This window comes from Musa acuminata, chromosome BXJ1-3 (genome assembly GCF_036884655.1).
Source record: "Musa acuminata AAA Group cultivar baxijiao chromosome BXJ1-3, Cavendish_Baxijiao_AAA, whole genome shotgun sequence".
Classification (NCBI taxonomy): domain Eukaryota; kingdom Viridiplantae; phylum Streptophyta; class Magnoliopsida; order Zingiberales; family Musaceae; genus Musa; species Musa acuminata.
In genome coordinates this window covers 7,859,102-7,884,467 of record NC_088329.1, presented here as the reverse complement: position 1 = coordinate 7,884,467, position 25,366 = coordinate 7,859,102, and the positions used below count along the sequence as shown (strand labels likewise).

The 25,366-nt window shown below is 40.2% G+C and overlaps 2 protein-coding genes across 6 annotated transcripts; one reads left to right on the top strand and one right to left on the bottom strand.

Annotated features, from left to right (window-relative positions):
* The first annotated feature begins 2,380 nt into the window (after nucleotides 1–2,380).
* On the top strand, nucleotides 2,381–10,153 carry LOC103977876 (uncharacterized). Of its 4 annotated transcripts, none has more exons than XM_009393524.3 (4): nucleotides 2,381–2,574; nucleotides 3,652–4,005; nucleotides 4,661–5,852; nucleotides 7,066–10,153. In XM_009393524.3, exons 2-4 carry the CDS (start codon nucleotides 3,857–3,859, stop codon nucleotides 9,745–9,747), a joined length of 4,023 nt encoding a protein of 1,340 aa, XP_009391799.2. In that variant the 5' UTR covers nucleotides 2,381–2,574; nucleotides 3,652–3,856; the 3' UTR covers nucleotides 9,748–10,153. The 4 variants fall into 4 exon arrangements, with proteins under 4 accessions (XP_009391799.2, XP_009391800.2, XP_064978787.1 ...); XM_009393525.3 differs by lacking the exon at nucleotides 2,381–2,574 and adding an exon at nucleotides 2,590–2,783; XM_065122715.1 differs by lacking the exon at nucleotides 2,381–2,574 and adding an exon at nucleotides 3,343–3,364.
* Nucleotides 10,154–13,655: 3,502 nt separating this feature from the next.
* LOC135620072 (uncharacterized) lies at nucleotides 13,656–18,025 on the bottom strand. 2 transcript variants are annotated; one of them, XM_065122689.1, is made up of 2 exons: nucleotides 17,031–18,025; nucleotides 13,656–16,816 (listed from the first exon to the last, which is right to left on the bottom strand). In XM_065122689.1, exon 2 carries the CDS (start codon nucleotides 16,767–16,769, stop codon nucleotides 13,833–13,835), a length of 2,937 nt encoding a protein of 978 aa, XP_064978761.1. In that variant the 5' UTR covers nucleotides 16,770–16,816; nucleotides 17,031–18,025; the 3' UTR covers nucleotides 13,656–13,832. The 2 variants fall into 2 exon arrangements, with proteins under 2 accessions (XP_064978761.1, XP_064978767.1); XM_065122695.1 differs by having other exon boundaries at nucleotides 13,656–16,558.
* Between the last annotated feature and the right edge of the window lie 7,341 nt (nucleotides 18,026–25,366).

The following is a 25,366-nucleotide window of genomic DNA, read 5'->3' as shown; positions in this document are numbered from 1 at the left end:
CACCGAGACTTATATATCTCCTTGTTTATGCTGATTTCTAGTAGCCTTTTCATCAGCTTAGAACATAAATGTGGTTTAGTTAAGCTGGAAGTAAACGCAAGCAAATTTCTTCGGATTAGCGTCCAATGATATCATTGTTGTGATCTTCCTCTCTTACTTCAGACGCCACACTTGCATCTTGTCCTAAGAGATAGTCAAACTCTAATCATATTTTAGTGTAGTTCATGTTCCAAGGAACAATTGCTCCCAACCATCCGTCCTAGGAGAAGTATCTTTAATGGCGGATGCAAGTCCCACTCCATCGGTTCGATCTTATCAAGGGATCACATCCACCATATCAAGGAAACAGAAGGTGCCTTTCGCAAAGCTGCACCCCCCATCCTTGTCCCCATCTCCTCTTTGCACAAAAGGAGGGCCACCATGGATGTATCTGCTTTAAAATATGAAAAGTGGGGATGGGGAGTCCTGGAAATTTCGGCTCCGCATTAAAATAAAAAGGCATTATCACCATTTCCAACCCAAATATGATGATGAGGATCAGAACTCTCTCTCTCTCTCTCTCTCTCTCTCTCTCTCTCTCTCTCTCTTTCTTTTTCTTAATAGGTAAAAGTGATGTCACAATTTGATAAGATCGCTTCACGGGGAAAAAGTATCGAAACACCACACATGCACACCACCCATCCTCATCCTACTCCTTGAAGAGATAGCTCCACTGCAGAGTCATTTCAAGGCACCATTGCAACCAAGCCACTTCAATTTGATAGGCGATCATTCTATAAGAACTCCAGGGCTGATTTCTCTGTTGAGTCCTTGTAGCAGCTAAAAATGCCATGAACGAGACTTGTTTGAATTATTTGGAGGCTGGCTTGCACTATTTTACCTCAGCTTAAACTTTACCTGTTTCATAAGCCAACTGAGATTAGCAACAAGGTGTTCTACAAAAAAGATCAACAGCCAGGCAGCCAGCAGTGGTAGTACTTGTCCTGTTCTGAGACCGACTGGCATCAACTTCCTCTGTTTTATTCATCTACAATCATGCTGAAATATATGACTAGGTTGAGGCTGATCTGTCTTACAGGACATCATAAGATCCTCTCCTAATAAATGATATGAACAGCATCTACATCTTTGTTAGATCTTACCGTGTACTGCTACAATTAAAATCAATAAATCCCTGTCTGCAGTGATTGTCTGTCAATTAATAGAACAATAAAACTCAAGGCCCATCAATTTTGACTTAGCGAGAAGCAAACAGTGTTCTTCGACTGTTGCCTCGGTGTAAAATACACTTTCGGTAGGGATCGTACAGGGAAAGTCTATGAAGAATGAGTTACTCATCTTTCTCGTTCTCCCAGTTATCTAAAGGAGCATTCAAGTGGGATGGCGTGATGTGGATACGTATTTTTTTTTTGTGTCTCCTTGACATGACAAATTCATGGACAACAGCAAGCCATCGACGTTGAAACTTCACAACCATGTACAGATGCACGAATTCTACTATCAATGATCACATCTTTAATCGCCTTCCTTCCTATTATTTTATTGCTTGTCAAAAATGGTGGTGCCTGTGGCTTGATGATCATGTGGGAGAACTCACACCTCAAAGATTCAATTTAGCTTAATTTCCCAGTATATACCCTGAAGTTTTAGCAGTTCACCAAAATGATCATATTTCATCCTTATATAATGCAATAATTACCATTAAAGTGGGAAATTTTCAGTGATGTTATGTAATTATATTAGGAAATTAGAGAGCTACTACAAGCATTTACTCCGGTACACTGATTACCTACATTAACTGAGACAGCCAACAACTAAGCTACTCTGGAAAGCTGATTGATTCCCCATCACCTTCTTGCCAGAACATCAGGGTCCCACTCCTGTTCTTCTTGAGGAGGATCCACATAGATGAGGGCCCCAGTAAGAGATCATGCGGCACTAGCTTCCATCCACAATTGATGCATAGAAAATGTATATATTTATTGCTCGTGAAACAGAGAGTTCCTTAATTTTGTTTTCTACTCCAAACCAAACAGTTATAATTAAGGATAAAACACCATGGCGATACAGGATCTAGCAAATCTTAATGTGTTGGATTAGAGAGAGAGAGAGAGAGAGAGAGAGAGAGAGAGGTAACTTAGACACTAAGTTGTTGTTCTGGGGGTATTCAACATTAGCTCACTTTGTAATGGCATTTTCTTATATCTTAGGCGTGAAGTACTTGGAAGAAGAGGAGAAGCTTATGGATGAGACCCGAGACGCCCAAAGTTACACAGGGTGGTAGTAGACCGAGGAGGAGAGAGAAGAAAGGGTGCATCTTGTAGTTTCACTGCAAAGGCAGGGTCAAAGTGATCACCTCCTTAGTTCACTTAGGACGATGAGAAAAAAGAAGGGTGAAGATAGCAAAGCTTGCAAGAGTAGGTGTGGGATAGGACAGCTCCCTGAAAACTCCATTTTCTTTGCCCCTCTTCTCCCTCCCCTCCTCTCTCTCTCTCTCTCTCTCTCTCTATCCATCTCTCTCTGGAGTTGCTGGTGCAGGCCTGCTTTTGGTGGAGAACCTGATGCCTTGGATGGGTGAGTGGGCGGTGTAATCTTATCTTTTATTTCCTCTCGTCTGCAAACTGTGTCGAGAGAGAAGAAGGAGAAGGAAAAGCTGCCTTCTTTCGCCTCATCCGTTATCCTCATCTTCTCTTCCTCTCCGATATTTGTTTTACTGCCCTCTTTCTCCTTTCCCGGTCCGAAACTAGGTTGACTTCTGTGCTTCCTTTTGCATCCGTGAGGAGGTAAGCTCTGAGGCCGTGGGTTTTCATGCGATTTTGTGTAGTTATTCTCAATCTTGGTTTTGAGCTCTCTTTTCTTCTGTCTTGCACACAGTTCTTTTCCTCTTCTTGTTTCCTATTCCTATTGGGGTCTTCAAGAATAACACAAATGGTCGTAGGATTTCTAAAGATTTTACGGTGGTGATTCCAACTCTGATTGATTTCCCTCTACTCGCTTTTATTAATTATTCTTATCCTTTCGGTTGTGATATTGGGATTTCTTGGAGTCCCAATCAACCACTAAAAGAATGTGGAAACAGCTTCTTTTTCTCAAGATTTGATTTCGGCCAAGTGTTTGTGATGAGCGCTTGCGTAAGCAGCCCCTTTTCTCCATATGTTTCATCCTCGGCTTGGTTCTCTCAAGCTATGTTTGTCATATCATGACATCTTTTCTCTTCTTCTTTCTATTTTCTCCATGAGCTTCTTTTGAAGAGGGAGGTTCATCACTCCTTTGTCTATATTTTCGCCTCCTCAGTGGATCGTTCTCTTCTTCTTGCTTCTTCTCATCATTTCATGTGCTAGATTTGTAGAGGGAAAAAAAAAAGGTCTAATCTAACTTCTGTACCCTTTTGTTCTCTTCTGATCTCTTCGAACAACAGCTTCTTCGAGCATGCTTTTCTTCACATAAAATGATAAGAGGACTTGAAGTTCCTAACATCCGATGCTTGATCTCCTCTATCTCTAGTTGGGACTGAGTTGCTTCATCTCCCGAGAAGAGACCTCAGTAAAATCATTGTTAGGTCTACATGAAATAATGCTCTGGAAGCATGATCAAGTTCCCTTTCTTTTAATTGATTGTTAGTTTGATTTTCTTTTTCGCATCATGTTGCAGGCATCAAATCAGGTGAGGAGAGGAAGAAGGTTTGCTCTTCTTCTGTGGGGACTTGGTGTTCTATTTGTTTCTTTTGAGGGGTTGCTTGGGAGTTAATATCCTTTGTTATGCTGGAGGCTAAGCATAAGAGAAAGCCCAGTAGCAGCACAACGCTTGGGCTTGTACTGTTGGAAGACCTAGGGATAACTGACAAGGCCTTCCTCAGATGTTATCGATTGATAACCCTTCAGATCCTTCATGTTCCTCCAATCTTTCAGCACTGAACTCTCATGAGGGGGCTTCTGAAAAGCTTGACAGCCAGGAGGCAAAAGCAGTAGTCCTCCAAGATAATCCAACCTCCAATTTCTCTATTAGGTAGCTGCTCTCCTTTTTCCTTAGTATCTTATTGTTTGCTTGCTGAGAATGTGGTTGGGTATCCCTGGAAATGGTATATTTTCTTCATTTCTTTGGTTCTCCTGAAGATACTTTCCCATCTCAAGCAGCTAATGATGGACATCTAATTTGTTCATATATCTTCTTATGTTCCTAAAGCAGCTCTATCTCACTCTAGTACATTTTGACCCACTGATAATTTGAGGGGTTTTCACCTCAAACAGAATGTTTTGCACTGAAGATCCACCACCTATATAAGTTGATTTTTTGTCGTGGGCTTCATCTCACCTTTTAATACTTCTACTGTCATACTCTTTTCTCATATGGTGATAGTCTGTTATGCGACTTAAGTAATGATATCATTTAATTGGAAGGTTGTACTTTTCTCAGTCTGTGTAGGTTTGTTTAGACTTCACGGCATCTAAGCTATGTGAAACGTTTTGTGATAAATAGTTCCTTGATTAGGAGTTGTCTAATTTTAGCAACTAACATGTGGTATAATTTGACTATGATGGTAGAACTTTTGTCGCACATTTGAACCTCCATATTCGGCTCGCTTATCTGGCCTTACTTTGAATACAAAGTTGCAGATTTATGTTTGCAATTCTACTTGACGGATCACATGATTTTATTTCAGAGATTATGTTCTTGCATCAAGGAACAAGGGCATCGAGTCAAGTTGGCCCTTTCCGCAGCAGTTCCTGCAACTCTGCGTGAAACATGGTTCCAAACCTATATTGCCACCTTTCGAACCTCCTCATTTGGTGAGAACCCAGTGCGTAAGCAAGCCGGCAGAACCTCAGCCAGTTGCATGCTCAGAACCTGACAGTATCTTAGCAGATGATGTTTTGCTTGAGCCTTTATGTGTTAGTCCCTTCGGTAGGAAGCCTGCTAGTGTCAGATCAAAGTTACACTTGCCACTAAAGGAGATCATTCCAAACTCTTCAGACCCAGCAGTATCATCTGAGGTTGGGAACACTACAGTGAATGAAAGAACAAAATTGGATGAACTGATCCATCTTGATGCAAAAAACACCTTGACGGTGAGAACTCATCATCCAACTGAAGAAACTACTAACAGGATTTCTGAAGATACTGTCCTGGTGGCAGAAAGTGGAAGTGCTTCTGAAATACCATCGGAATTATGTGCTCCTGAACCTAGCCAAAATTCTGACAAGTTATGCAAGCCTTTGGAAAAGAAGTGCAGGTTGAAAATTAAATTGGGTGCCATTTCGAAGACCAGCCAGGTGGACAACATAGCATCTTATATCAAAGTTTCAGATCCTATGGCTTCAAAAGTTTGCCCAGTTTGTAAGATATTTTCTTCTACTTCCAACACCACTTTGAATGCTCACATGGATCAGTGTCTCTTCGTGGAGTCTAATACAAAAAATATTTTGGGTGAACTCCCAAAATTTAAAGTCAAACAAAGGAAGAAGAGGTTGATGGTAGATATTTACACGACAGCTCCCTGTTGCACTCTCGAAGACCTTGATAGGAGGAATGGTACAAACTGGGCAGTGGAACTCGCTTTGCTGGCTGCACCAACTACTGATGTTGGTAATGGGACCAAGAGAGCCAAGTTGTCAACAATGGAATCTATAGATGACGGGAATGAATCTGCAGTTTATGTTGATTCAAGTGGCATGAAAGTAAGGATTCTATCGAAGTTTCATGATGCACCATTGGAGAACAACCTTAAGTTGAGGAAGGATGCAAGAGACGTGAAGGCACTCAAAAGTGTTTTGAATGGGAAGAAAAAGAATTTCAAATCAAAATACTCCAAGAGTATGGAAGTGAAGACACAGAAAAGTAAAATGTCATTCAAGGTATGTATAGGATTCTATAGAGAAAAATATGACTATATTTGAGTACTCAGACTAGCATTCATCATCATTAAAGTTGATATTATAAACCTAAAGCAGTTACTGAGGGCATATGTAAGAGCTTAGATGGGAAGCCAGTCAATTGTATGCTGTGAAAGAAATTTAGTTTGACCACCAGCATGCATGAGAAAGAGAAAGTCTAAAGAAAAGAAATAATTCTCTACTGGAAAAATAAAATGGTTTAAGAGTGCTTAGATGTATTAGAACCCAAAACATGAACTGTGGAATTCCTGGTAATCTAATTCAGCGAGTGGTATGGTCAGATAAAATTGAATGCATGAGCCCAACATTTGAAAAGGACAAAAGGAAAATAAAAATTAATAAGGGGAAAGAAGAAAGGGGCAGAAGCTAGATGGAAGTCGCTGGAAAAAAAGGACAAGGATGTAGAGGGAAGTGATTGAGAATCTTGGAGAGAAATGCTCAAAGAAAATAAAGAATTCAGATGGGGCTAAAGGGTGGTTAGCGAAATTATCAAATGAAAGGATGATAACTGTGGAGTTGACAAATTAAAAAGAGGAAGCAAAAGGAAAGAAATTATTTCACATTAGAGAACAAGGTTGTGGGGGAATGCTTACATTTTTACTTGCTGAATAATAGATGTTACATGGCTTTTGAGTTAATTGGTCTCCAAACTTCCTGCCCTCATAATGTACATGATTCTTATATAAGCTGATCGAACATCGATTCCTTTATAGCATTAATTGAATTTTTCCCTAACAAATCTGAACCTACTGAAAATATGAAGATACATCCATGATTTTGAAATTTTTTTGGCTGATCTTATCAAAATTGTTAGTAGTTTACTTTCTGTTATTTTGGAACTCCAACTGTTTTTTCAGTTTTAAATTTCAAATAATCGATGAAATTTTCTCAATCAGTATACTGATGGTTTGTCACCAGCCACGCAGCTACTATATTAAGTTTCAAGTTTTGTGTTTTCTAGTTTTCCAACTTTAGCAGTATCTTGTACCCAAATTTTCAGTTCTTTTCCATTAAGTCATTTCAAGAATGGTAAAATACTTTTTTTTTTTAAACTTGCTTTTGTACCATGCTTGTGTTCCAGTTGAATTTCTCGTCCAATGTAGTGTTCTTACTTTAATTTTCACGACAATTGCTGATACAATTTATAACATGAGTCCAATAATGTCATATCCAGTTTATAGCCACACCTGAAGGAGATCATAGGTCAGCCGATCAACAGCATAGTGAAACTCAGACATATAAATCATACTCAGAAAACCAAGTCAAGAACACTGCTGCAACTTCAAGGCAATGGGTGCACACTATACAGCCAGATCTTGAAAAAGGTCTCATCAATAAAGGCAGGAATATCAGCTTGGAGAGGACTGTCTCTGTAAATAGGACCATACTTGCAGAGAATAGCCAATCAGATCCGTGCAACTCTTCTGCTGTAGATTGTCACCAGAATAATTTCTCTAGGTCATCTGAAGTCGATACTGGTTCCCCAAAAATGAAGAGAATTGATTGCCTGTATAATGACTTCGACCGCATGAATGATGTGAAGATTAAGTCTTCAGAACCACTTGCTTCCAGTTCCAGACATTCCTCAAAAGGTACCAAAGCTCTCCTCAAATTGTCAAAGTCAGTTGATAATTGCCAATCTCTGAAAACCAAGTCAGTGGAGGATGACTCGAGCGTGCAAACTAAGTACAATAAGTTTTCTAATTTGGCAATGAGACCACTGGAATGCTCCCCTTCCATGTTGAATGAAGCTACTGTCACTTCAAAGAAGAACATTTTAGTAAAGAGATCATACTTCCATTTGGAAGGAAGGAGAGGTGAAGCAATTCAGAGACCCTCTATGTTCCTCAAGTTTCGTAAGCACAGATCCATTTTGAGAACTGGTAAGAGAGGACCATCATATTTGCCACCCATGAATGGAGTGCATGGACCTACCAGAAGTTTTGGTCTTAATATTACAAGGAAAAACAGAACATTATGCACTCGTCAGTCTGGTCTGTCAAGTAAGTTCATAAGGTCTGAATCAAAAGTCATGAACCAAGGGTCTCCAAGCCAAAGCAATATCCCAGAATATGAGAAACAGGAATCCCCAGACACGTTGGAAGAGCAGAAACACAATAGATTGAATGTGCTGGCACTGAGACCTGGATGCCATGATCCTCAAATTGAAGATTCAGATATGCAAATAGAAGTTCCAGATTCTGAAGCTGCAGAAAAAGTTGTTGCTGATGACTTTGTGAACGCAGATAGCCTAACTTTCAGCACCCAATCATACTCTTGCCCATGTGCAGATGATGTACAGTCTATTTCTGGAAATGAAGTCCATGTAGTACAACACTTTAAACAAAGATCTGATCAGCAAGAAACCGTTTGCGATGATGTATCTTGTAATGAAATTGACCACCAAGATATTCAAATAGTTGAAGCTGCAGATAGAGGTGTGGAAGACTCTTGTGCGGTTCAACCTACAGATTGTCAGGCTGAAATCACGTCCGTTCAAGATTCTAGCGGTTGTTTAAGTACTCACCGGGATGTGGAGCTTGAAGTACCTCGTAAAAGCCCATCAGTAACCTCATTCGTAGTGACAGCAGATCATGATTTGTCTGGTGACAGTGGACCATCTGGATCACCACTTTCTACTGGATCAACCATATCCCTAACATCTTCAGAAGACTCCAGACTTAAAGACTCAGCGGAAGAACCCTCACTGAGAGCCATTGCTGTTCAAGATAGATTGTGCTTAGCCTCACAAACTGCTGGAAGCATCAGAGCAGCTGAACAAAGAATGTCTAGTGGGAGGAATGAAGAGCTTAAGGAAGATCTTCCATCAAAAGTACCTGGGGTTGGACAGCCTTTCTGCTGTTCATGTTGGGAGAGCATCTCAAAAGATTCACAATTATCGAGGCAAAATGGAACTTCCAGGAAATCCAAGGCAAGTCAGATCTCCAATCTGTTCATCGGACCAAGTATCTCTTCCTCTTTTGGTACATATCCAAATTGGAGAACTGTTCTTCCAGCCAACCCCGGATTGGAATCATCTGATCTGTCCATTTCCATGAACAATTCACTGGATTCTGCTGCAAAGTATCCAACCTGCATTGATTTAGGTTCTCCAAGCCCATCACCTCAGTCTCAGAACAAGTCCACTTCCAATCCTGTACTGCGGTTGATGGGTAAAAACCTAACGGTTGTGACCAGTGAGCAGCTTGTGCAACCTCAAATTACTGCTTTAGACTTTACACCGAATATGAATTCTGTGTCTCCTGGATTTTCTTCGACCAACAACCTCTTGAAGAAAGAGGGTTCTGCACAGCACTATGATCAGCTATGGTTCGGGTCTCCCACCATTGGCCAAGCTCTATCAACTGGTGATCACCAAATGCTTCCACATTTGTCTATTGTGGAAATGGGCGGTATTGCAAGGTCCCCATTTTATAGTTGGACAACAAAAACAGACCAACAGACTTGGCAGGCGAAACCTACTGAAAGGCCAAACTTCTCTCAATCTTTAATGGATGCAAGAATTGTCACTGATGACCCTCACTTCGGACAGGAGAATGAACTCAAAGGCTTGGTTGCAGGTACAGCAAACTCTTTACTGCTTGCATCTGGTCCAAGTCCTTCGCTTCAGAGATCGTTCTCTTACTTTTCATCAGAAAGCCAAACTAGGAATATCTCAGGAGGACCAGGGTCCTTGTTCCCTAATTGTTTGCACCAAAAGGATGATGCCAGTCTCTTGAATCAAAGAATCAATTCAGAAGGTCAGGGGCACCTTCTACTTGGCCCTTCTATTTTCCAGTCACCTACAGCAGGTCAAATGGCCCCAACAATGTATTATCCTCCACTCCTGCGATGATCCTGATCGTGTAAAAATGCCTGTATAACAGCTTAACATCAAGGTTCAGGTAGCAGCTACATTCATCGCCAGCTCACATTCCTGAAACCAAACATGTTCACAGATAGCTACCAAATACACCCAGAAACAATTGAGCAACTTCATCTTTCGATATGGTTCTTTAGCGGTGGGGAAGTATCTGGTTGACAATACAGGACGATGCTGGCAAAGATCTGACTGTCGAGTTTTTGCTAGGTATGTATTTAGTTTGAGACTCTGAAGGCATCATCAGCCAAGATAAAAGCTTTTGTATTCCGGGAAGTCGTAACCTTTAGCTTTGATCAAGAAATATGTATATTTGCATGATCCATGCATCTAACTATATCTTTTAACTGGCAATAATACTCCAACTATCGCGTGTTTTTTATCCTCCAACTTCCTGTCATAAATGTTATATTGCTTAGCTGCTCAATTAACGTTGTTATTGACATCAGTAGATACAGACTGAATCTAAGAACGTTGTATTAGTTCATCATTTGACGTCTCCCGTTGACTACTTTTTGAGCTTACCAAATGGACATCACGAAATCTAGTTTTGTTATTGGAATGTCCATGAACATAAATCGATTGCACATCCACGCAAAAACTGTTAGAATTGCATCGACATTGTCGCACCAAATGATGAGTGGTTTGGAGTGTAATGTTCGTCACAAGGTCTCCTTAGACCTTGTGTTTGCATGCGTTCCCTATTTCTCTTCTTGTGATGAGGTAGAGAAGGGAAAAAGGGCAGCAATTCCATGAACTCATCATCTTATGTGTTCTTGCAATATCATTACCAGTGCAACGTGATGCTTCATGCACCTGATCTTGGCACGCATTTAGAGGGGGGAGGACCACTTGGAGACGTGGCCCCACAAGCGGGGTAAGGTTGAGTGGTCCTGTGACGCTGTGACGGGTTGACGGAGGAGTTTGGAGTGTGGTGGGGCGCCGAGTGGGTGGAACCTTGCAGGCACCAACTTAATTATGTGGGGCCCGGGCTCGTGGTCCAACACACTTCTTCCACGTAGGATGAAAGACACAGGCATTTACACCGTGGGGGCAAAGGTTGCCCTCAGGTGAAAGTTCTTTTTTCTCCTCGAGTAAATTCAAAAAAAAAAAATAGGAATTAGTGAGAGAGAGAGAGAGGATTACCATTCACAATGAAGGACAAAATCGGAAGAGCACCTTTTGTAATATCCGGAAGTAATAACCTAATTATTTTGTTCAATTTATTAATTTATATGAGATGGATAAGTAAGTTATAACGAGCTAATTACGACAAAGAATAATAGCATCTATTTTCGTAGTTACGTGCAAATTGGGCTGCAACGCCTGGGCCGCGCATGAGCCGCAAGTGCAAGGCCGCATTGACCCCTCACTCGGCCGAGTCGAACTAATGCCGGCTTCTCTGAACCGGGTCGACTCTTCGTCGAGCCCGAACCAATAGATCCTGATCGGGTCGAACCAAGGTCCGGACACCGATAGATCTAATCGAACCCAAACCTAGGTTTGACTCAGGTCAGATCCGAGTCTAATCGGTTTTGATTTCAATTTCGAATGAAAGAGATTGCTCAATGATGTTGACGGCTTAATGCTCAATGAAAGTAATAACATAAATTTGTAGCGGCGATGAAAGAGATCCGCTGCTCAATGATGTCGACGGCATGATGCTCAATGATGTTGTCGACAAAGTCAATGCCACATTCAATACATCGAAAAAGAGATGATCGACTCGATGCTAGATGATATGATGCCACTAACGGATACATTATCATTCTCGATCGAAGAAGAGATAGGGTTGTCATCGTTAGGTAATGTTGCTATCAAAGTTCACCACCGGGAGGAGGAGAGGAGCGTTGGTCATCATCGCTTATATTAAGGATATACTTATTTGGTCTAACTCTTATGTACCCTCTTTATTATTTACCTTAAACGTAATCCAATCTGCTTCACAAGATCCGACTCGAATGGATTAGACTTGAATTGAATCTCAGATTGGATTGATCAGATTTGAATCACACCCTCTGATTTAATAAAAAGGATCGACCCAAGTTTAAAGATATCACTGATATTTAAAAATTTTAGTAAAAACTAAATATGGGGACATCATACAGTAAAATATTATTATTAAGACTTTTAGATAAATTGTCAAAAAAAAAATTATATAAGAAAATTATCCCATAAATATTTCTTTTTTTTTCCACACATTTTCACACTGCATCAAAATTTTCAACCTAGTCTGCCTGGTCTACTGTCCCTAAATCAGTGACCTAATTATATTCTCTGCCTCTGCTGCTGATGTTTTCTACTGAGATTAATGAGAACATATGTTATCAAGTTCAGAGCCGCAGCTATCAAATCAACCTCTCATATGATCAGTCAGTCCTTCCACATGAATCATTTACTTCCTGGAGCACACAAGTGACAGGGTTCAGAAAATAAATGCATGTAGCATTCTTAACAAGATTTATTGAAGTACCAAGAAAAATGAAGTAACAGGGAGAATAAAGACAGCAGAGGAAAAACCAATATGCTTTCTCACTTGTGAGAGCATTAGGAACATTGCAGAGGCATCTTTTAGGATCAGTGAAAGGTTTCTCTTGTGAGCAATGTGTACCTTGTAAATTCTTCTGCAGCTAGTGGTTCTGTGAACACAACAAATATGTGGACCAGAGAATAAAAGGTGCTTGGAGTTGCCATGTATGACTTCTAAATGGCATTAGTGTTTTGGAGTTGCCAAACTGCAAGGTCAATGTGTTGGAGGAGGCAGCCTTAGATCTTAGATTTGTCTGACTAATTGTTTATGGATGCTTGCAAGTCATAGTTTTGCACATTGGTTCACATGGAAAGGAGAAAACAAAAAAAAGATATGTGGTTATAGCATGATTGTTGACCCACAACTCCTTAGATCTTCCCAAAGAGAAGACAGCCTGGTTTCATATCTAAAAACATTTTGGTGCAAATTTATGAGCTTGGCCTCAAGAAAACAGCAGTTAATTCCTTAAAGAAAGAAAGAAAAAAAAATCTTCCTTTTTGAAGAGAAATGAAAATTGAAGTCTGATATTTCACTAAGAAAAAGAAAATAAGCACCTGCATCTTCTGGTGCATATGGAATCAACACTGTTTTTTGAATTGCCAAGGGTATGAAGAGAATAATAAGCACATAGATCACTGGATTGGAAGTGAGGAAAGATAACTGGCAAAATGCAGCTAATTCCAAAAGCATCCCAAGGTTCACTAGAGTCCAAACCCTAAAAATCAGCTCACCCCAGACACTTGTTGCTACTTAGGCCACTGATTTGATCAGCTCAGTGCTGTTCGAGTGTCAGCAAGGTCTCAGAAAGATCATTTATGTTCATTGGTATCCTGATGCAATCCCATGTTCAGTTGTCAGCAATGTTGAAATCTGGCATCTTGAATGTTGCTCAGTACTTTGCTCCAACTTCATTGCTTTTGTCCTGCTACCACCACCTTCATTCCCTGGTTACATGACACTCAGACTAGCAAAGAAGGAAGCCAGAGGCAAAAAATTATGAGTTGCTAATGAGTCATGGAAACATGATGAACTGGAGATTCTCAATTTAAATCCTAATGTGTCAGCAAATATACTGCAGTTGCATTTGCATGGCTCAAGTGAGAATTATCAAGAAAGCATTGTGACTGAACATGTTCAAGTTTCTCAAAAGTGGATTCATAATTGATAACGAAATGTAGTCGGAAAAGAAGAACAAAGCTAAGCAATGTCGGACTATTTTTGTATTCAAAATAGAGTATCTTCCAATCAAAACCAGAAAACAAGCTTTGAAAGGTCACTCACTGTCTATGTTTTACTGCTTTAGATTTGCAACCCATATCAACTATATAACACATGAATACGATACTTTGTGCGATAATTTTAACTCTGCACCACTGGTTGTATAGAACTGATCGAGTTTTGTTATTCATCACAGATCTTAAGCTAGACATTACTAACAAAGTATGTGAGAACAAAACTGAGAATGAGGTGAATGTAGAGGTCAAGTAAGCCGAAGCGATACGATACACATTTTACATGTCCATAGCTAGCTTCATATCTTACTTCTATACCTGACCAACTTGGCTAGCGTTTCTTGAGCAGCCAAAGTCTGAAGATGGTTATGGCCAAGCATGACAGTCCTAATACTAATACAAGTTCGGCATAATTCTTCCCCGTTATCAAAAAGCCCTCCTCTCAGCAGCAACTTCGCTCGAGTCTCAAGCAATGTGGCTTTGAGGAGAGTCACATCTTGCCAGACATATTCATCCACCTTCTGGTTAGAATGGAGCCGATTTTTCCAGCACAAGGAACCTCGGTGCCAGTCCTGTATCTGTGACACAAATGATTTCTCCACCTCCTCGAGCACATTCGTGCATACCTTCAGGAGCTCCAAAGCTGAATTGCACCTCGAGAAGGTCATGAATGCCCGAATTGCTAATGGAAGTGCGGTCTTTTTTATGAAGAAGACCATGTCGCCTGGTTTGAGCTGAACGAGAGGGGGTTCTGATTTGAACCCGAAGATGAGGAATGCTGAAGCCCATAGATGGTCTAAGTTCGTTGCAGCGTTACCAACCTTCATGACTCCATGGACCATGGCCTTGGCCGGTGGCAGCCCCCCTCTCATCTTGGCAAACATTTGGGTGATCGGGTGGAACTGGATCCAGCATCCCGGCTGTCTCATTGTTCCCTTTGCCAGGCCTAGTTTTACCAGCAGGAGAGCAGACTCCACTTCATTTTTCCGAGCTTGGGGTGCTAAGCAGCAATTCGAGCCACATAAGAAAGCGATCGTGAGACCTTTCCCCCATTGATGGAAGCTTCCTTTTGTGGGTAAATTATTAGAAGCAGCTGCTAATATGGTTGAAGAAACTGGGGCAGAAGCAAACCATGCACCAGTGAGGACCATTCTCGATGCAAGGCTTCTTCCCTTAGCTCGATCCAGTGCTGCAAAGCAAAACACGAGGACTTTCATTAAGAAAGTGTTGTTCCTGCAGAAAACATCCTCACTACCACCCAAAGAAAAAGTATTGTCGTTAAGGGAGATCCTGTCAATTGCTTCGAGTAATTCGGATGGTGAAACAGCCAGCTCAGAAAGAAGGGAACCGATTACTGACAACCCAAAGCTCAACCTCCCCAACCTCTCATCGAATTTTTTTAGCACTTCGATCTCCTGAACCGAGTACTCCTTCCTTCTGCCTCTAAGTATAAGTAGTGAATCGGCCAAGGAAAGCAGTGGAAGTTGCATTGGCTCGAAGCTCATAACCTTGGATAGCCTCGTCGTGATGATCACATGGGTAGCTCCAGTGTTCCTCGGAATCAGATCATGCAGGTCTTTCCCTTCCCACCATTCCTTCTCTGTTTCAAGATTGTCGATGACCAGCAAGTAAGGGATATCTCGGAAGAGCTCCCTCTTTACCCTTTGGAATGCATCAAACTCTTGTTCGTCGAAGCTCCTTATCCTCCCTCTTTCCTTTTCTCCCTCTGCACTGACATCCAGACCCAAGTCCATTGACAAATTCAAAATGTTCTGCCTGAAGCACCTTGCTTCACCACCAATCCACAGAACCAGCTTGTATCTCTGAGCATATCGATAGGCAAATTCCAAGGCAAGCTCTGTCTTCCCTATGCCTGAGGTTCCATTGATACAGAATACATTCGCGTTGCCATAGCCTTTGCTGGCTCCACTCCTTGATTTTTTGTGCTTTGAGCGTTGCTTTTGAAGGCTTCTTCCTTTGCTTGTTAGCTCCATCACTGGTTCTATCCAAGCTTCTAAAGTAGGTTCTTTGCACTTCCTCATTTCTAGACTAATGTACTTCCCACTTGTTCTTACGGTATCACTCTCCTCATCAGCAAATCCATCACTTGAGCCAGCTTTCACCAGGGCGTGATTTGGATACTCTATTTCATGAACTTCACAGCATCCAAAGAAAGCAGCCTCGATTTCTGTCAGCTCCTTCTCTCTACCGCCGAAATGTCTGTTTCGAGGAAAGGGTAATTCTTCAGAAACTCCGTTTTCCTTCACCGTGCTGCTCTTCCTACCAAGTTTTGATTTTAGAATCCCAGCAGCCTTCACGATGCAGCTTCTCCAGTTGCTATCATTTGTTTCGAGCTTGAACTCATTGCACCTGGTCAACCCTTCAAATGCTTCCCTACACTCCTTATCCTCCAACCTCCCATCAAAGAGACTCATGATCTCTGAGTGCTCAGTATCAAACAATAGTGGAATGAGATTTTTCTTCTGAGCAAAGAACCTTATCTCCTCGACACTGAGAGGGTTAAGAAAACTTGACGGTGTCACCACAATGACACCAAAGGTCGCGGAGCATATGACTCGATCAGCAATCTCATGTCTCTGAGTATCTGAATACCTTTCCCTATCAGCGACAAATGAGGCTATTCCCTGGAGCTCAAGCTCAGACTTGAGCCATTTACAGAAGCGACTGAGATTATTGTTAAGGCCATGGAATCCAATGTAAACATCACAGCTACGGAGCTTGGCATTGGAAGAAGGAGAGTCCGAGCATTTTGTAAACGAGATACGAGGGACTGGGAAAGAGAACGAGATACGAGGCGGTGCTGCATCGGAAAACTTGGGCTTCTGGTCGATTTGGTCAGCCACAAAGTCGTATCTTTCTGATGGAGGAGTGTAGGAAGTGCTTGGGATGTCATCAGAATGTGAACCAGAGTATGAAACTGGTGATGGGACTGTGGTCGTCGGTACAGTGTTGTTCTCGCTCGGTGGTTCTAAGGCTCTCGGAGATATGTACGGTGACTGTAATGCTGAGACAAATGCAGAGGATGGTGGAGAAGGTGAATTCAAGTGTGGAGAAATCGATATGGAAGGTGAGATGGGGACAGATTTCTCCCCATTCTCGGATGAAGGTCCTGCTATTTTGATGGTTAATATCTTTGTATTTGGTTCAGTGGAATATGGGAAAACATCAGTGATAGGAAGGTCATGAGGAGCCTCAGCTGGAATTGGTTTATCCATCAGTAGTTGGCTACAGAACTTGATAATACTTGCAAGTGTGCTGAGTTCTACTTCCAGCAAAAGATGATTCAGATTGAAACAAAAAACAAAGCGGAATCAGTACATGCTGCATGGAAAGTAGTTCTTCCCCATTTCACATTGGAAAGTAGTTCAGGACATACTCCAGGCATGGGTTCTCATGGACTAGAAATTTTTGTTGAAGAAACCAAAAAGAAGAGGAAACAGAAAAGGAGAAGAGGGAAGGTAGAAGGAACAACTTACAGAGTGGGCGTAGCTGGGTGTTCATGTATCTGGTGTCGGATGTTCATCTCGGGTACAGAAGTTTGACACATTTCTGTGAAGATGAGATCAAATGTCTCGGAGCAACAACATGTGAGGAGGAGACATCAACCTGTGACCATATTGCCTCCGCCCATACCTCCTTTTATTAGAACAGATGCAAAGATCTGAACAGTTGTCTCATCAAAAATGTATCACGAAGGAAGAAGCCAAACCTACAAGGATTAAATGGAAAGTACAGTTCCTGTCCACTATGAAGTAACAACGATTTGCAACTAAAAAGGATAGGCAAACTGATTTGTTTCAACACAAAAGAATGGCATCGAAAGGTGCAGCTCCAAAGGCACAAAGATCACACGTTTCCCGAAGTAAACGAGATCACGAGCAACCCATCAAAGGAGAACCCAAAAAGAAGCAACACCGAGGCTCAAAAAGAAGCACACATTTTCCTAAAGATTGAATTCCATCTCAGGGGGGGAAAACAAAAGCAGGTGAAGCAGCTTATTGCCTCCCCATGGAAACAATAGTCACCATTACCAAAGCTTTTTAGTAGTTTGTCAATCTCAAGAGAGGTAATCTGACGCATGCATGGGGTTGATCTGTAAACGCTGTGGTGTTCATATAACATAAGTTTGAAATAATGTATGGTTGCACAGTAGACTGGGTGGGGTGCTTTGAATGGATTACGATGACACACTGTCTTGACTTTGTTTTATGTGTTGGGAATCCTTTATTTAACTCTCTTCAAAGAACAAGGTCTTCACAAGAAATAAAAGGGAGGGCTGAAGGGAGCATTGGGAGGGGAACCAAAGCTCAGATCTTGTTGGCGAGGGGGGATTCAGAGGGTCAGAAGAAGACAAGCTATAATATTGCTGGAGGGAGGCTGAACAGTGTACTCATCTGGCAGTCGGCTCGTGCTGTGGTATTTGGAGCAAAGGCTAGTCCAACTGCAACACCGAGGAAGGTAGGGGTCCCCCAGCATTCAAATTCACACTTGGACTCTCTCTCTCCCTCTCCCTCTCCCTTTCTCTCTGCGTAACTCTGACAATTTCTGCAGTCATGGCAGTCTAAAGCAGGCCTAAGCCAACTATTTTGGATGCTCTCTCTGCTGTGGATGCTGACTCATGTGTTGACCAAGTCATCCAATGGCCATTTAGCTGCTCTTTCACTGTCACGATGAAATCCAAGTAAGCTATTCTGGTGGATAGATGATCTCAAAACCTAGAGAAGAAGAGTGGTGGTGAGAGAGAGAGAGAGAGAGAGTAGACATGTATGTATACCACTAAAAAATACCATAAAATACAAATAGCAGAGTCCAGGCCACAGGCTCATTCAAAAGAATAAACCCAAAAGGTGTTGGCAGCCACGAAGGGCCATGTTAGGTGGGACTGCAAGGATGAATCTGAAGTTGAAATGCCCCAAAGGGACTTTGTCTTTCAGGACAATCACAGTAAAAGGACCATAAAACAAAGCATAGAAGCATTTCAGTGGTGGGTTGTAACTTGCAGCAGTATCTTTTGCATCAATCTTGTACATGAATAAAAAAAGATTTATTCTCTCACAGAATATGGGAATCTATGACAAATCATGGATCACTCTGTATTTAATTTCTGAAAACATGACATGACCAACCAGTGATCAACTGATCATTCAGTTGTTTCCATGAGGATGATGAGCTGATGAAATGTTTCTTGCAACATTGTACCAACTAGAAACAATCATATGGAGTTTCTTTCACATCTCCCTATTTTTTCACTAGAATATGTTCCCCTTGTCATGAAATAGTTTTTCCAATAAAAGGTTAAAATCTTATGGTTTGGCAACAATAAATAATAGTAAGTATAATATATAAGGAGTTAATTTAGAGATCCACATTTTGAAAGGTCAAAATGCAAAAAAAAAAAAAAAAAAGTTCTCTATAGAAATGCAGAGAAATTTAAATGAGATCTGACAGATTTGCAAAAGTAAGTCACTTAATTGTACAAGTGCTAATGCCCATGATTTTTGTAGCAAGTGGTGCCCTGGGAGATAGACAGGAAGAGTGTTAATGAGGGCAGCATGTCGAAGCATCTTATCACAAAATGATTAAAAAGAAGCTGAGTGGAAGAACTGCATTATTGTTGAGTCCTTAAGCTTCTAAATTAAGTTAAAGAACTAGATCAATATATAGAACAAATCTATCTTTAAATCATGAAGACAGATCCCACCACTAGAAGCTTGGTTCTTTTCCATCAATAATGTGCAAGAATGACAGAAAGCACATACAAGAACATTGGGATCTCTCCTCTCTCATGTAAGAACTCCTTGGAAGAGCTTCCCCTCCAACCGATATCTTTGTAATTGCCCACACAAAAGTAGCAAATATTTTGGGACCTTCTTCCTGAAGTAGTTTTCTACCGATCGCTAAAGGACTTCCAAAAGCCATAGGATTGAGAATAAACTCCGACATTCACATTAGTCATGTGAGCCATGTCCATCCGAACAAAAACTGTCCTCAAGATTTTAAAGATGCTGACACAATACAATTGACACATGACCAGAGATGTTCTATCTTGGTATAATCAGTATCATAACCTATCATGCCCACCATCACTTTTGCAGAAGAGCTCAAAGGTCTGCAAGGGCAATCGAATCATCAACCACCTCTTTTTGAAGCTCCTCCTGAAGCAGCTTTTATAACCATTTGGCAGCATCCAACATATTTACCTCAAGCATGCATGTGACCAGTGATTTTGGTGCACTGTACCGGTATCAGGTGTCTTCCTCCTGAGAGGGACACTACCTGCACTTCTCTGCCGGTGAAAGGCCAACAATGGCAAGCGAGCGACCACAGCAAAAAGAAAGATGACGACTGATAGAGCAGAAAATGCACCTCCTCTCCTAAGCAAGTGTGTTCTTCTCATAGGAAAATATAAAGTTCTTTGTTGCCCATACACATCAAATTAGGAGAGCTTTTCTACTTCTACTATATGCTCCTGATCATATTCTTGCAAATTATTTTCACAGTTTCATGCTTCTTCCATCGAACATGCTCGTGAGAATTAATGTCAGCTCTCAACTCAAAACCCAAACTTTTCAGGAAAGGACTTTGAGGTTCAAGTACTTGCTCTGGGTATTTAGGAAACCATGTACTTCCTTAGCCTGAAGAACAACACATGATCTGTTGATGCATCAAACCCTGAGAGAGGTGCTTCTCGCAGTCACTTTTCAACATGAAACGACAGATGATGCTGCTAAGGCAATAGCTCGACTCTATAGTGCCAAAGATAAGGATGGTGACAGAACCTGACAACCTAAATCCAAAATCCAAAATTCATTGTATGAATCCAAGGATCTGTATCTGTATCTAACCCAATACCCGATCTGAATCCGTTTAAAATATGGAGTACCAAAAACCTGACTTCCATCAGGCAATCAATCAGCCAACCCTGCTGCCATCCTCAGATATATGAGAAGATTAAGAAAGAGAAAAGTAGGTAAGGTCCAAATGTGGAGCACGAAGGAGATCGAGACATGAAGGAGACACACTTTCTAGCTCTCCTGAGAAGGAGTGACATGTTTGCTAACCTTTTTGTTGAAGAGATGAGTGAAACAATGTCGAGCTACTTTATTGTCATTCCCAAATCCTTTATTCAAAAGGTTTGACTCATGCTGTCTCCCATTTCAAGTTGGAGATATCAGTTATTTATCTATCTCACTTGTGCTTCATTCATTAATTTCCATGGATCTCGAGTTCACTTGATTGAGGATCACTTATAGTTTGATGATAATGCATAACAATTAAGGTGGTGTTTGAACAGATTGATGTTAGTCCGACTGATCAAAACATGTCCATTGGTTGATACAAATGCTCCACACAAACCCATTGTGGTAGTCCAGCAGTGGCATTTGTCTGTTGGCCAAGGGGCAAAGTGAAGTGGGAGAAGCATATAATAAATACTACAAGTACCAAAATCAAACTTCAACTAATCCACAGGAACTGCTTCAATAATTTAATCAGATCGTGAGTGGCTCGATCTTTGAACCACAGGCATTTGAAAGTTCTTGATTTAAGAATGCCATCATGATTTTATCTATCTGATGGGTCGTGGTAGAGTGTAAGAAGGTTTTTTGATGAATCTTTTTAGGTTGTGAAGATTTTGTGTGCCTCTTCTTTTTAGGTTGTGAAGATTTGTAGGAAGTGACCCTTCTCATTTCTGTAACTCTTCACAAAGATTTTTAATATGCTCTTGGTGAATACATATATGAAGAATAACATGATTTTTTTTCTTTTTTTTTAGGAAATAACTATCATTTCTGTAGCTCTTCACAAAGGTTTTTAATATGTTCTTGGTGAATACATATATGAATAATAACATAGAATTAGATAACTATTTTGAAAAACATGAACAATTTTGATAGAAAGTTTGATAGCAAAATAAATATAGAAAAATAGAAAAAAAAGCACAACAGATATAAAATAAATAAATCAAAATAAATTATAGATCATACGATCATAATTTTCGAAAACCAATTTTGATAGCATAAATAAACTAGAACAAGGATCAACCTCAAATTTCATATTAAGTCACAAACACATCTCATTACATGTGACAGGTGAGGTGAGGAGCACCACTTTATGTGTGATTAGGAGTATGATATGAATTTACTTCATCTTTACCAACTGCTGTTGGTAGAGAATCTATCCCAAATGACTAAACATCTTCATATACGGTTAGGATTATATCCTATGTCATGTGTTATTCTAGTTTATACTTCCAAAATTGATTTTTAAGAATTTTGACCATATAATCTATGGTTTTATTTTGATTTATTTATTCTACATTCACTATGGCTAATTTTCCATATGTTTTGAGCAAACGTATAAAAAGATTCCGACTTAGCTTTTATTGATTACTTGTTGTTTATTTTTTTTATAACAATAACTTGATTCTATTTCAAACACTAGAGGAGCATTGTCTATCACCAGAGTTACATCAAGGCACTTCAACTTTATACATTATCAGCTTAATCATTAGAGTTTAATTTATTTTTTTTTTTTTATAAAATATGGATATTTATGAATATTTAAAAATTATTTTAATTAAAGTTATTATTAACTTTATATATGCTTTAAGTTATGATTATGTGAAAATATGTCACTTCATGTGTACTCAAGATATAATTTTTTTTTTATGATAATCTCAATAACAAATAGAGAAATAATTTAGCTACCACTTTCTCTCTCCTATAATTAATAGGGATCATATAGGTCCTTTTATCATATCAATCATATATCCTCATGTGATTTTCAAAATTGATGGTCACATATATCAACTCATCTAAAGTCATCAAGAAACATCAATATAATGAATTATATCCTAGTTAGTCCTCAATTGGCTTGGATCCTAGTTGAATCGGTTGAATCGACTCAAATCAAGCATAATTTACCTAAAACCTAATAGAAAAACTAGTTTGGAATCATTCTTAACTAGTCTAGCTTAGACTTAAGTGTAATTTAAGTTAAAGAAGCTTGAACCGATCTAAATCAATTTAAAATCATCTTGAATCGATCAGAATCGGTTAAACTGATTCGTTTCATGTTTAATCTAGAGGTTAATTGAGCTCAAACTCTTAAAACGGATCAAACCAGCGCTACCGGGTCAAATCAGGCCCGAATCCGCCCTAATACAGAGGCCGAAATTAGATCAGTGCGGCTTAATACTTACTAGGCCGGACGTGGATGAGCCCAGATTGCACTCAAGAGGAAGGGGGCACGGGTGGGTTGCAGGGTTCGGCCGTGATTGGGCTGAAGTAGGTGGGCTACGTAATTATGGGCCGTTATTGGGCTGAATAGGGGGCACGGCTTGGTTGCAGGGTTCGGCCGTGATTCAGCGGTCACCCAGCCGGACCCAAGCCGCGATTGGGTCATGCCTGGGCCGAAAAGTAGGCCATAAGATGGGCCACGACTCTACTGCAGTCAATGGACCAGAAAGCGATAGGCAGCGGGCTGATCCAGCCCACTAACGAGCCGGGCCAAGCCCGCCAAGCCTTCGCCTTGATCCAGTCGATCTGCTGGACCCGAGTTGAACCGGAACCCATCTTCAAGGTCGCCCCGGACCGAGCCACAGTTTGGGTAAGTTCCGCACCTGGCTCAGGCCAAGCTGGAGGCCGTGCTGGTTGGGACTTATTAAGGCCGACCGCTTGGTCTGACTCAGATCCGACCAGAGTCAGATCAATTTTAATTCCGATTTTTTTTATTTTTACATAGATAAAAAAGTATATGATAAATCTATTAATTAACAAAAAATCTCAGAAATATAGTATCTAAGTTTCAGACTAGCATAGTCATTTAAATAAAAAATAAACATGATTTATAAAATCATAAAACTAATTTTTATAAAATAAAATGATAAAAAATAATAAACGAGTGAAAAATTCGGTAAATGATGAAAAATACAGATTCAACTTTATACCATTAGCAGCAAGTTAGATAAACAGTATAATCAGATTTAAAATCTCTAATTTGATTTTTAAAAATTTCTAATCTTATATTTCATATATTATATTTAAAAAAATTGACACAATTGATAGAAATTTTCAGAAAATATACACTAATCCTAAAAAATTTATCTACTTTTAATACTAAAATAAAAATTATAATTTATTAAACTAGAAGAGTCGGGAGCATTTACTTTTGGCCTCACGCTATTACGAAAGAGTTGGGAGTATTTATTAAATTATAATCTTATTAGCTTAGGACTCTAATAAAAATTTTGAGATTAATATTTAATTAATAATATATATAGTTTAAAATCAATCTTTCGCACGAATAACTTAGCTTTGATACCATTGTCGGGAAGTCTAGGTGCGACATGATAAGCGCAGTGGAAAAACATAAAACAAAAACCTCAAGTTTCCCAAAAAGGTGTTTGTCATCGTGCGAAGATTGATACGTAAAAACCTATAAAACTTAAATCCACATGTGAGATAGTGTTTACATGGGAAGATCATATATCCCTAAATTCCTATAGATATGTGGGATTTGACGAAGGAGTTCAAGTGTTCTCCTCTCTAACGATGATCCACACAATAAGGCTACGATGATGCTCATCAAATCGTTAGCCAAATCTCCATACCTGCTATCTAAGGAGGAAAAGGGGGGACGAGAATAGGATGTGGTAACCAAGAAGCCTCAGCATATTGGCCTTTGGTTCTCTCCTATTTATAGAGGCCCTTGGTTAATTTAACCCTAATGGATTTTGTCCTATTAGGTATTGGATCTCTATCCAATTGCCCAAGCATTTTAGATTAGTGGGTTTCTACCCAATAATATTTTATTAGCTCTTATTGAATCTCATCCATGAGATCCAATAATTCAGGGGCTTATTGGAAATCCAATAAGTTCGGGCATCAGGCCAAGAAGAGCGGATAATGTGTCAAGAAAATCGAAGTTATGAAGATCAATTAGCTGATTAGGCAATAGGCTATAAAAGAGGTCGATGCGTCGAACAATCGGATGAGGCATCGATGAACCAATGATGTGCCGGACAACATCTAATTAGCTTAGTATTAATTGTCTAGATTGAAGTAGGTTTTATGTGTGCAGGATTAACTATGATAACAAGGCATAAAGCAAAATGAAGTCTCGGAGTGAAGGACGCGATTTTGTTAGGAGTTCGAGAGTTTGTCGAAAGTCCGGATATCCGTCGGAAGTTCTGACGAAATTAACCGAGAAGTCTAGGAGCTTGTCATAAAAGCTCGTCGGGACTCACCAAAAAGATCATCGTGAAGTCCAGGAGCTTGTTGGGAGTCCGTTGGAATATTGCCGAGAGATCGCCGGAAGAAACCTAGACTTACGGACTTGTTTAGCTTAGTGAATATATTAGATTTCATAGTTAGTACATAATTGAGATTGGAATTGAACCAACCCAATTAGGGGCCAGTTGGGCCCATGTATGGACTGTGTTGAACCCAATGAAATGCCCAAACAATGACCCAACAGGTAGCAACTTCGTGGCACAATCTCCAAGACTATGTCAGGTGGTGGTACCACCCAGATACAATCTCCGAGAGGCTGTCAGGCGATAGTACCACCCAGTGTCAGTGTCAGTGTTAGACTGGCATTGGCGGTGGTACCGCCTATACTTGGGAGACCCGGGATGAGATATTTTTAGGCTCCAAATTTGAATCAACTTGAAGCCTATAAATAACCCTCTCATCCCTGGTTAATGAACACACAACTGAGAGTAAAAAGGAAAGAAAACTCTGTTTTAATTATGTGTGAACTCCTCTCAAAGTTCTAAGTGTTAGAATAGTTTGAGAGAGGAGTAAGTAAG

What these genes read in the sequence shown, in the direction of transcription:
- LOC103977876 (XM_009393524.3), top strand. Translation starts at nt 3,857, where the DNA reads ATGTTATCGATTGATAACCCTTCAGATCCTTCATGTTCCTCCAATCTT. An exon ending in ACCTCCAATTTCTCTATTAG is followed by an intron (nt 4,006 to 4,660) that starts GTAGCTGCTCTC and finishes ATTTTATTTCAG; the next exon opens with AGATTATGTTCTTGCATCAA. An exon ending in AAAGTAAAATGTCATTCAAG is followed by an intron (nt 5,853 to 7,065) that starts GTATGTATAGGA and finishes TGTCATATCCAG; the next exon opens with TTTATAGCCACACCTGAAGG.
- LOC135620072 (XM_065122689.1), bottom strand. Translation starts at nt 16,769, where the DNA reads ATGGATAAACCAATTCCAGCTGAGGCTCCTCATGACCTTCCTATCACT.